General features: G+C 38.7%; 1 protein-coding gene across 4 annotated transcripts in view; it reads left to right on the top strand.

Moving 5' to 3' along the window:
* The window catches only part of LOC126412460 (protein daughter of sevenless), a 251031-nt gene extending 240175 nt beyond the window's left edge, over positions 1-10856 (top strand). For all 4 annotated transcript variants that reach the window (XM_050082071.1, XM_050082069.1, XM_050082070.1 and 1 more), the window contains one exon: positions 8978-10856. In XM_050082071.1, the coding sequence (XP_049938028.1) occupies positions 8978-9199 (222 nt within the window). In that variant the 3' untranslated portion in view covers positions 9200-10856. The remainder of the gene's footprint in view (positions 1-8977) is intronic.
* Positions 10857-13001: the final 2145 nt, after the last annotated feature.

Raw genomic sequence — 13001 nt, 5'->3', positions numbered from 1 at the left:
GGTTTGACTTAGGCTTTCCAAGCCTCTCCCTCGTCCTAGAAAATTTAATTACAAATAATAAATAGTCAAATAGCATATGAAATTCCCTACAACTTCATGAAAATGTATATGTTTATTTTTGTCATTATATTGCCTCTCAAATGTCATATAAATTAAATAATATGACCAATGATAAAGAAGTAGATTAGTAACTAAGTCTGAGCAGGAGTTGCACCTTCGCCTCATACATGTTCATCTTAAGAAGCACCAATTTTAATCACTTGACCAATGGGAACTTGAACACCTGGTCCTTACGCATGAATACGTAAACCACATAATAGATGTGTATAACTTCTCTTGCAATTTTCTTGGAATTTCCAGGGTAGCGCACCTTATTACTTGCACATTATTACAATAACTTCATCTTGGAACTCTTCATTTGGTCCCTGTTTGCATGACAAACAACAGCATGGGAATTGTGAGTCCACCTTGATGCAAAGCACTTTGTTGTTTGTTTTTCTTATTTATTCCCCAGCAACAAATATCACCATCCTCAGTGGGTTCTTTAAATGTAAAACATGCAGAAAATTTCAATTTATGTTATGCAAACACTGTAACACATTATTACATTTTTGCTGTTCATTTTTTGAAATATAGTTTCTGTCAGTACTTTCTTACTACCTTATTTATTGTACATTATGGCATGTTTTTTAGAATTGTTGTCACTGTTTGCGGCATATTTTCTGTGCTTTTTCTGTCACCGTTTTTCTTAACGTACATCATCTCATCTGCAGCTTTGTGAGCGTCTGTTTGTTAACAAATACTACAAGGTGAACTTACATATGTCAGCGTTGTACGCTTGGGGTTGTGGTAGTGTTGTAGATACAGCTATAGTGTGTGCAAGGCTGTTACTTAGTTTGTTGTGTACTCACATTTGATGGACAGTGTGCAGCTAATTCTACACACAGAAAAGCAAAACTTTCACACTTTGTTTATGATCCAAAACATTACACCATCTTGCTGTTTGTGTGTGTTGCGAAAAATGTATCGCATGTTTTGAGAATGCTATGAAAGCTGTAGTGTGAGTTCTGACGACTTCTGTTCATTATTTGTCTCTAGGAGTGATGGGGAAGTGGTTCTTTTGCGTGTGTGTGCTGTCTGTTCTTTGTCCTTGGTCAGTTCATTTAGAGTGACAGTGTGTTGTTGCAAAGTGCTGTGTTTTCATTTATTGCATTTTTCCCTCCTAGTACAGCCTTTTGTATGTAGTAATATTCTTCTATTTTCAGTTATCGGTATAGACTGTTGCTGTGTTTCAGAATGTGTAGATCGTTTTTGATATTCGTGGAGTTACAGTTTTTGTCCATTAGGTGTTCTGCGAAAGTTGAGTGTGTGCTGTCACGCTTCAGAGCTCTCATGTGCTCTGTGTAGCTCATTCAGAAATTTCTGCTTGCTTGTCGTATGTATTGGGCTTGACAGGAGTTACATGTGAGCTGATATATTCCAGCATTGCTGGATGTGTCTGAGGTTTCTTTGTATGGTCTTTCTCGTTTTTTAACTGTGTTGTTTGTTCTGAATGTTACTGGGATCCCTTGCTTTTTCGAGGTGTTTCCAATTCTATGTGATATTTTGTTATTGTACGTTAGTGTTATAACCGTGACAGGAATGGTCGCGGGGTGGGCACTAACAAAAACGTAGTGGGACCGAACAGGAGTGGCTCACGAACAAACAAGGTGGAAGAATGGGAATGGAAGGACAAGCATGACAACAGATGACCGAACAAGACACCAAAATCAACAACAAAGTATTAAGTAATGGGGTCACAAGAGAGAGCCTCACGAAATCGAAACAATGTCCACTCGTAAACGGGAAGTAAGCAAATGCAACATAAACACGATGTCTGTAAGAGAGATATCAACCAACTCAATGTGAATACCAGACTGACTTCCTGAGTGAGAGGCAGCCACATAAATACTCAACAGGTATGTCACTATTGACTGCCTGGACCATGTGCTCCAGTGGTGCCCTCATGTTAGACTCGGGGCCAGGAGCACGCATAGCCACGGCTTACAGTGCGACTGCTGCAGAGACCTCTAGTGGTGACAGAGTTCCATGCCGTCTGGCACGGATTTGAAACCCGTGGCATTCGGTACCAGAGTTAGTATGTACCATCTGTCTATTTTTCGTGATTGGATGTGGACTGCTACGTTGTCTGTGCCTTCTGCCTCTGGGTTTTTAGATCCTTTGATTGTGCTCTTGAGTTGGTGGCCACTATTTTTACGTTTCATCTTTACCTTGTTCTTGAGTTTGGTTATGATGTCCGTTTTGTAGTTTTTTTTTTTCCAACAGCAATTTATTTGAATATATTTAGTTCCTGCATGTAGTTTACTGTTTGAGGTTTCTGCTTATCCTGTGGAGCGAATGTGTGAATCTGGCATATTTATGCAGTGATGGGTGGTTGGATGAGCTATGGGTAATAGTGCTTTTGGTTGTGGGTTTTCTGTAGATGGAAAATTCATATTGTTGGTTGTTTCTTGTGATTGTAAGATACAATAAATTTAGTTTCTTCTTTTTCTCTATTTCCATTGTGAAGTGGATTTGTGGGTGTACTGTGTTGATGTTACAGTGCAGCTCTTCTAGCCTTTTTGTGTTTGTCCATCTACATGGTTACTCTGCAAATCACATTTAAGTGCCTGGCAGAGGGTTCATCAAACCACCTTCACAATTCTCTGTTATTCCAATCTCGTATAGCGTGCGGAAAGAATGAACATCTGTATCTTCCTGTACAAGCTCTGATTTCCCTTATTTTATCTTGATCGTCCCTCCCTATGTAGGTTGGTGTCAACCAAATATTTTCGCATTCGGAGGAGAAAGTTGGTGATTGGAATTTCATGAGAAGATTCAGTCACAACGAAAACCGCCTTTCTTTTAATGATGTCCAGCCCAAATCTTGTATCATTTCTGTAACATTCTATCCCATATTTCGCGATAATACAAAACGTGCTACTGTATTCAAACTTTCTCAATGTACTCCGTCAGTCCTATCTGGTAAGGATCCCACACCGTGCAGCAGTATTCTAGAAGAGGATGGACAAGCATAGTGTAGGCAGTCTCCTTAGTAGGTCTCTTACATTTTCTAAGTGTCCTGCAGTCTTTGGTTAGCCTTCCCCACGACATTTTCTATGTGTTCCTTCCAATTTAAGTTGTTTGTAATTGTAATACCTAGGTATTTAGTTGAATTTACGGCTTTTAGATTAGACTGATTTATCGTGTAACTGAAGTTTGAGTTCCTTTTAGCACTCATGTGGATGACCTCACACTTTTCGTTATTTAGGATCAACTGCCATTTTTCGCACCATTCAAATATCTTAATTATTATGTGGGTATTATTATGTAGATGTTCAGATTGTATTTGGCACCTTTCTCAAGTAGCTGCTGTTATTTTGTGAGTGTTACATCAGTAAAATTAATCAAGCTTTCATGGAATGTGTGTTTTGTATGTCTCGGTTTTAGAGCTGTTTTTGTTCATGAGTTTATTTAATTTCTGTTCCTGTTCCTGCCATTTCTTTTGTATTATTGACTGCGGGTGGTGATGTACTCTTTCCATTACATTATCCAGTGTTGAGGAGCTGGTGATTTGGTTTGCTAATTCTAGGTATAATTTGTATAAGCTGACTTAAAGTTCTTGCTTTTATGAGTATAGAGAGCAAATTCTTTTTTCAGCCAGGCTCTTTCAGTTGTTTGTTTACCAAGCATGTCCTGCAGGTGACATGTTGTTTACATTAATTTTAATATAATTAGGAATGATGTTTTTGGCTGAGCAGATTTTGGTGTACTTGAGGTTCTTGTTTGTTTGATGTAATTTCATCTTCGTTTTTTTAAGTTTGTTGAAGTGCTTCACTAAAAATGCCTGGCATGGTGTAGAAACAATAACTTTATCTTGGAACTGTTCCATTTGGTCTGTGTTTGCATAGAGAAACAACAATATTGAAATTGTGAGCTTGTCTTGATGCAAAGCAATTCGTTGTTTGTTTTGTATATTTATTCCCCAAACTAGTTTCAGCAACAAATATCGCCATCATCAGTAGGTTCTTTAAATTAAAACATGCAGAAAATAGCATAGTTATACAAACATTGTAACACATTATTACATTTTTACTGTTTGTTTTTTGAAATATAGTTTCTGTGGATACTTCCATACTACCTTATTTATTGTATTTAATGGGATGTTTTTAAGAACGGTTGTCGCTGTTTGTGGCATATTTTCTGTGCTTTTTCTGTCGCCATTTTTCTTAGCATACATCAGCTGTGCAAGTGGCTGTTGGTAAACAAATATTACAAGGTGAACTTACACATGTCAGCATTAAACACTTGGCAGTATTGTTGTGGATACAGTTTTGGTGTGTACTAGTCTGTTATTTAGTTTGTCATGTATTCACATTCGATAGACAGTATGCAGCTAATTCTATACACAGAAAAGCAAAACTTTCTCACTTTGCTTATGATCCAAAACATTACGTCATTTTGCTGTTTGTGAGACGCATATTGTGAGAAGACTAAAAAAGCTGTAGCGGGAGTTATGACTACTTCTGTTCCTGCAAAGTGTTATGTTTTTGTTTATAATGTTTTTCCCTTCCACAAAAAAAGGATAGAATAGTTGCACTGTAACATCAACACAGTATACCCACAAATCCGCTTCACATTGGAAATATGGGAAAACAAGAAACTAAATTTATTGCATCTTACAATCACAAGAAACAACCAACAATATGAATTTTCCATCTACAGAAAACCCACAACCACAAACACTATTACCCATAGCTCATCCAACCACCTGACAGTGCATAAATATGCCAGTTTCACACACATGCCCCACAGGATAAACAGAACACCTCTTAAACCAGAAAATACACATAGGAACTAAATATATTCAAACAAATTGCTGTTCGGAACAACTACAAAACAGACATCATAAACAAACTTATTAACAAGTTAAAAGTGAAACATGAAATAGTGGCCACGCACTCAAGAGCACAACTAAAGGATGTGAAAACCCAGAGGCAGAACACACAGACAACACAGCAGAGCACACCACATCAAGAAAACACTCTCTTTACTGCTCTCAGAGAACTGACCCAGGACACAGAACAGAAAGCGTGAGACACACACACACACACACACACACACACACACACACACACACGAACCACTTTCCCATCACTAATCACACACAGAGATATAAATAAGGAACAGAAGTCGACAGAACTCCCACTACAGCTTTAATAGCCTTCTCACAACATGCGATATGTTACGCATGAACAATAAGGTGGCGTAATGTTTTGGATCATAAACAAAATGTGAAGGTTTTGCTTTTCTGTGTATGAAATTAGTTGCTCTCTGTCCATGGAACGTGAGTACACGCTAAACTAAGTAACAGCCTAGTACACACCAAAACTGTACCGCAACCCCAAGTGAATAATGCTGACATACGTAAGTTCACATTGTAGTATTTTTTTACCAACAGCTGCTCACACAGTTGCAGATGACATGATGTATGCTAAGAAAGGCGGCAACAGAAAAAGCACAGAAAATAGCCACAAACAGCGACAACAATTCTTAAAAACATTCTATAGCGTAGAATAAATAAGGTAGTATGAAATTATCTGCAGGAACTTTACTTCAAAAGAAAACAAAGAGTAAAAATGTAATAACATGTTACAATGTTTGTATAACTACGCTATTTTCTGCGTGTTTTAGATTTAAAGAACCCACTGATGATGGCGATATTTGTTGCTTAAACTAGTTTGGAGGATAAATAAGTAAAACAAACAACAAAGAGCTTTGCATCAAGGCAGACCCACAATTCCCATATTGTTGCACATTATGTTGGTTTAATGGCCTACTAAAGGTGTAAAAAGTTTGAAGTAAATCTGTAATCCCAGTGTCGTGTCTCCCCTTGTGAGATTTCTACTGGCTGGTATAAAATCTTTTATTTCTTCACATCACCACTGATATAAGATCAGCTGTCCATTATCAAAGAAACAGTATCACAAAATCACCATAAGCTGCTGTAACATGTAGTTAGGGACAAGCAGTTATTTTCAAGTGAACAGCTTCAAGTGATGAATACCATTACATCAGTTAAAGGCACCAAATACATAATTGCCCTTCGCTGCATCTGTCACTTAAATAGTATCTATTATCTTATACATTTTTGTGTTAAATAAGTACTGTAGGATTAAAGGAGACAACACACCGAAAGGAGAAGTGATGAGTTGTCGATAGGCTCGCTTAAAAGAAAGAAAACTTGCTAGCTTTTGGAGTTATCTTTTGACAAGTTAGAGTAAAAAAACACACATATGCCTATGCTTCTACATGGTGCCTGCTAGATTAACAGTGCCAATGCTGTTTTTCAGCAAGTGGGCGGGTTGTGTTTGGGATATTGTGGGGTGGGGTGGGAAAAGGGACGACGAGTTGGGAGGCAAGGAGAGGGACTGAGGGTGGGTGGCTAGCGAATCAGAGGAAGGTTGGGTGGTGGGTTTGCCAACTACAAATGAGGTGCGGGAGGGGCTGATGCAATTGTAATGTCCAGTGGGATGCAGCACACACTGAAGGCGACATGAAGTTATCATCTGAAGGTGCCTAGCAAGGGTTTTTTTTTTTTTGTGTGTGTGTGTGTGTGTGTGTGTGTGTGTGTGTGTGTGTGTGTGTGTGTGTGTGTGCATGCCTATCAACATCTCAGTGCCTGTGCTTTTCAGTGAGTAATCTCCTTTAATTCTGAAGTATTTATGTTGTACAAGAACTTTCTTACAGCATTTGTCTATTACTCACTACATGCACAAACTCTCTCTCCAAAGTCATATTGTAAACTAATGACTGATCAAGCTGAGTCAATCGACCTTTATGATAGGACTTCCAGGAGACAGTATGCTGAACAATGCATTGGTTCATAAATTTGTGCACTTAGTGACTAATAGAAATATGTCTAAGATGTATAAGTGACAGGTGCAACAACTGATAATTGTTATGTACTTGGCTCCAAGGAATCTTCCTGTAACTTGATCACAGGCAGAGATACCATTTTTTTATTTAACTGTGTTAGTCAGTTTAGACATGTCGTGCTAAAGAACTAAATTTCATCAGTGACACAGAAAACTTATTGTATCACAGAGAATTCATGGATAACCATTTAGTATACGCATGAAATCTCTGTACTCCACATGACCACCAACTCTGGTAGCTCGGGCCAGAATTCTTTTTTGATTTGTTGGAGTTGGTGGTCATGTGTGCATGAGGTGTGCTTGCCTGTGTGTTTCTCTGTTTTTCTTTTGCTGATGAAGACTGTGGCTGAAAGCTTTGTGTAAGTGTCTTTTAATTGTGCCTATCTGAAACTTGACATCTCTTCTTTATTGTAAACAGCAATCTATCTTTGCCTGCATTGTTAATTTTTTGATTTAATGTGACATTAGAAGTTCCTGTATGGGATATGAACAGTACAGCTTGCATCTTGAAGATAATTCGTTGAAGGTGTGGTTTACTACTTGCTTTGTAATTCTTGATCTTCTGCAGGAACTAGAGTACCATACTCACGTGCTTGCCTATACCTCTGTTACTGATGCTGTGGTACATTTGGTGTGAGTTGGGGTGTAGGGTGAGCATGATCTGTCGAACACTCGTGAGGATTAGGTCTGAATTGATATATTTGCAGCATGTCTGGTAACTGGAGGGTCAAGTTTGTGATTCACCACAGTTTGGTGGTGACCTTTCATGGGAATAGACCATTCGTTACTTGTCATGCCCATAGAGAATGCTACACACTAATTGCAGCATAGCTGATAGATAACATAGCTGCTTTCACGTGTGGCCATGCCTTTTAATAGGATAGGAAATGCCTGTGACTGGACTGTTGTAGGTGGTGGTTGGGTGTATGAGACAGGTCTTGCAGCTGGGTTAATGACAGGGAAATGGCCCATGGTGAGCAGGATTGGGAAGAGGATTGGAATAGGGGTAGAAAAGGATTTTCTGTAGTTTTGGTGGGCAGTGAAACTCTACATTGGGTGAGGTGGGTAAGAGTTAGGTAGAATGCCCTCAGGGTATGATGAGACATAGTTGAAGCCCTGATGAAGAATGTTGTTGAGCTTTTCAAGGCCAGCGTGATACTGGGTAATCAGAGGAGTGCTGGTCAGTGGCTGGTTATCAGGTTTACTGAAGTCAGGGGAGGAGGTTGCATGGGAGATCTTTTTATGGATGAAAAGTTAGGATACTGTCTTGTCAAAGAAGGCTCTAGTAATGCTAACAGTATATTTGGACAACTCCTGTTGTCCTCTGTACATACAACGTTCATGGGTGGTGAGGCTGTAATGAATACATTTTGACACTGATCTGTGGCAGCTGTCAAAGTGGAAGTACTGTTGGTTGTTGTGGTGGTGAGTTTGGTATCGGGAAGATGTTGGGAAAGATAATGTTCCATGGCTGCAAGGCTATGGGTATGGGAGATATTGGTACAAAAGGGCATTACATCCACAGTGATCAATAAGAAGTCTGGAGGTAATGGAACAGGATCTGTTGAAAGGCTGTGAATAAAATGAGCAAGTCTTGAATGTAGAATGGGAGGTTACAGACAATAGTTTGGAGGTGTTGGTCAATGGAGGCAGTGATTTCTTCTGTGGGACCATTGTACCCAGACACAAAGGGACAGCCAGCAGGTAGACCTGTGGGACTGGGTTTATGGAGTTCAGGAAGCAGGTAAAAGGTATGAATGCAGGGGGCTTGCTGGTGTGACAAGGGAGATGGATTCAGGTGTTTGGTTTTGGGATGAATGTAAGGCCTGTCGGACTTCAGGGATGGGATGATAGATAGATAATAATCCAAACTGAACATCTGTTGACCTGTATAGGTTTCTCTTTCAGCAAAACAAATGATGCTAACTGCTTGAAAATGTGTTATTTTTGTACTAATTACTATTAACTGCTAAATGTCAACAATTGAATCTTCATTGCAGATTTCTCGATTGCGACATCGGTTGCCAGAGATACAGTACCTGGATCTGGATCTAGATTCTGATACAAGTGGTATGCATTCTGCTCATTTGCCAAGATCCCCTGAGCGACCAGTTTGCACAGGAACTGTATACAAGACAATTGATTTTGTGAAAACAGAAGCACTTAATCACACTCGGCAACATATGGAAGAAGAAAGAAGGAGGTGTCCTTTTGAATTATGACCCCTGCATATGCAGAGGTAGCTCTGCCAGACTTCAAAACTAGATTTTAAAATATTTTACTTTTTAAAAGTGCGGCGGCTGTCATACCATTAGAAGTAATCAAGAAGTTTTGTACTTTCAATCCTTATTTGTGTGATAAATACCATTGCAGCAGTATTTCATACAGTTTCTGTTCTGTCACAGTTTACTCAGAAACCTTAGTAAAATATGCAGATATTTATGCATACTACAGTGCATGAAGCTTGTGATAACAGAAATCATCATATCAGTATCTGTTGCAAGATAGTGACTGACATCTGTTTCTTAGGAATTTGTTACTTCACGTACATTGCAGAATGAGTGAAATGCCCGTGTTCACTCATCTATTGCATCACTGATTCTTGAAATGTAACACTCTTAAGATGGAAATCCAGGAAGCTTCTTTCCTGGAGCTGTGCAGATTTGCAGAATTTTTACCTGGTGAATATCTGATGTAATTATGTTGCATGTTAAGAAGTCAGATTATTGTTTAATAGTAAATGAGCTGGCGTCTTTTATTGTTTTGGATGTAATGAATGCAAGGGATGAGTAAACTTAATAAACTAGAACAAAAGTAACTATATGCTGTAATTATGATCTCTGAAGATGGACAATACCAATGCAGTGGTTACATATGGTGGCCCTTTAAGTGTTTCTCAGCTTGGTGCAACTCTTAAAAATTCATGCCACATTGATTCCACACATGTGGAAAGCTGTAACATTTATGACTTGTGTACTAGGCTTCTTTATAGAAGAAGCTCTTCTTGGCTTCATAGGGTTGACTATGTAAATCTCAAGCCTCCCTGCCTTGAAACAATAGAGTAACATGGCTAGAATGAAAATCAGTTTGTGACACTGTATCATGGTGCATCTGTTTCTTTCACAAAACATTTTTTACAAATTAATCCACTTGTTCTGTTGGGCATGTTACTTTCCATCCAAGACTCTTTGGAAATTGAGGCATACTGATTTGAAATATTTAAGTGCTGTAATGTTGTATATTAGTAATATCCCAATGAGTGTGACAGACCAACAGCTAATCATAGTGTGCTCCCTTTTGTGTCTGTAGTAATGTGTCAATCTTCTGTGTAGTGTCTCTGAATGACAATAAAGCTTGTTGTTTTATGATTGAAAAGCTGTTGGTCAGTCTTTCATGTGTATATCACCAAAAGCCTTGTTGAGTAAACAGCTGTCATATCTACGCTGGTTATTAATGCACAAATACTTGTGAAATGTACCATCTTCGCACAATTGACTCTGTTTAACAGACTGTTGACTGTTTAATGCCACATTGTTACATTAAAGAAGTAATTATGTCATTATGTATAAAAGAGTGTAGTATTTTGTATAGTTTTTTCTATCTTCTTAGAAGAGATTTTTCATACTGATGGCGTCAGAGTATAGAAATGGCTGTCATTAATGTAAGTACATTTATGTACTATTACTTTTGTAGTGTGCCATGAAGTGCCATCACTTTTTAAAAGAATTTATTTATGAATGTTTGTCACATCAGTGCCGTGTTAAATATTGATAGAGAAATCTTATTTTCCTTTTTTGTGCTGTATTTTGTACATGTTGCTCATAAAGTTATCAGTTTTTTACAGTTGTTTTAAAGAATAAAAATAATCTATTTAATTTTCTTCTGAAGTTGTTTTATCTCTGTAATGACATTGAAACGGTCTACTCATGTATCAGTAAAATATTGAGTATACCAAAACTAATTACCTATGATGATCACTGGATAATGTTTTCCCCAAAACCATCAATAAGGAGTTGGCAGCTGATGTTGAAGTGAGGGTATTGTTAGTGATAATTAAGTCTGATGACCAAAGATATTCTTCTAAAGCCATCAAGTTTGAGATCAACATCCAGGAAGATGATTTTCTGAGGTGAGGAAGACAGGATGAAACATATGGTGATGATGATGTTGGGGTTGTGAAGGGGTGAGGTTAGAGCATCCTCACCATGGGTCTAGATCATCAAAATAGTGTAAATGAGTTTGAACAATGTGAGAATTGGAAGAATTCCTCAAGGTGGCCCACATACAGAAAAAAAAAGAAATATTCCTTATAACATCTTCATTGTTAATCACTCTGTTTTTAAGCTCTGACCTTTCAAAGTGACAGTCTTTTAATGTGGCTTTAAGTTTGGGAAATGGGGAAAATGTCTACTGGAGCTACATCTGGGGAATAGGGTGGGTGGGGCACAAAGGTAATCTGATGTTTTGCCAGAAAAGTTGTGGGCGTGAGCTGGTGCTTTGTGATAATGCAATAACCCAGTCTGGATTTTCCACAATTCCTGCATCTTGTATCACTCAGATTGCTAACATTTCCTGGTATACTTCTTTGTTTACCATCTGAGCAGGGGGTACAAATTTCTTATGGACAATGAATGCCTTTGCAGTAAAAAATAAACTACCATCATCAGCTTGATTTTGTCTGACTTTTGTGAGCCTTTGCCCACTCACTGCAATGACTGCAACTTCATTTTGGCACCGTGGCCATAAACACGCATGTTATCCCCTGTTGCTGTTCTTGAGCAAAGTTTCACTGTCAACTGCAGTGGCAAATGGTTCCTGGCTGATTTCAATGTGGGTCTGCTCTGTCAATCAGCCACAAAACATGGCAAGAATTGTGCACTGACACCATGCATCTCAAGTCTGCCACACAGTTTTATGCTGCAGTCCTGTGCTGATGCCCACTTTGTCAGCAGCTTTACAAATGTTAAAGAGGGTTTCCACGAAACTTTCTTGATACAGTCACCATGTGTTGGTGTGGAAAGTTGTCCAGGCCTGGGAACCTCGCTAATTGGAATTCTGCCATGTTCAAAGCACTTTAACTACACACAGAACCATGTGCAGTGTGTACAGTCCTCCCTATAAGCAATTGAAATGTCTCTCTAAAAGTTTTGCGAAGTTTTTAGAAAAAATTCAGACACACATGTCTTTAAAACTCTTTCACTGTCACATTGCTTCTGATCTGACAAACTGCTTGTACACATGCTCACTTTAGTGGCCTCAGCAACTAATGGTCACAGCAAAATAAGGCTAACAGCAATTTTTTGTCTAAACTTACTGCTGTGTGCTCTCAACAGCTGCAGTATGTTCCCTTGGCTGGCTATTGTGCTATTTTAAAAGTTTGGTCTTTTACGAGTTTGAAAAGTTCTCGGAATGGAATAGAAAAAAAGTACTTACATCACTGAAACTTTTATTTTTCAATGTAGTCTCCTTGTAAATTAATGCACTTGGTCCAACAATGTTCCAGTGCTCAAAAATGAGTTTCCTCCAGGCCAGCAAAATAGTTGTCATTCCAGCTATCAATTCTTCATTTGAAGTGAATCTTAATCCAACTAGAAAAGTTTGTTTTGGGAAGAGATGGAAGTCTGATGGAGCCATATTGGGTGAATAATGTGAGTGTGGCAACAAGTCATACCTTACTTCATGTAATTTTGCCATGGTGATGGCACGTGTGTGCGGGTGTGCATTGTCTTGATGAAAGATGACTTTCTTCCTTGCTAAAACTGGCCTTCTTTTGCATATCTTTTATTGCAGTTTGTCAAAGAGGTTAGCATAGTATTCTCCAGTAATTGTTTGCCCAGTGGGGAGAGAATCTGCTAACAGAATCCCCTTTGCATCCCAGAACACTGATGCCACGACCTTTCCCGCTGAACGAATTGTGTTTGCTTTCTTTGGTGGCAGAGAATCAGCATGTTTCCACTGCTTTGACTGTTATTGTGTCTCTGGGGTATAGTAGTGCACTCAAGTTTCATCTCTGGTCACAAACCG

The sequence above is a fragment of the Schistocerca serialis genome, chromosome 7 (assembly GCF_023864345.2).
Source record: "Schistocerca serialis cubense isolate TAMUIC-IGC-003099 chromosome 7, iqSchSeri2.2, whole genome shotgun sequence".
Lineage (NCBI taxonomy): Eukaryota > Metazoa > Arthropoda > Insecta > Orthoptera > Acrididae > Schistocerca > Schistocerca serialis.
Note: the sequence above shows the minus strand (reverse complement) of the source record. Positions and strands in the feature narration are given on the sequence as shown.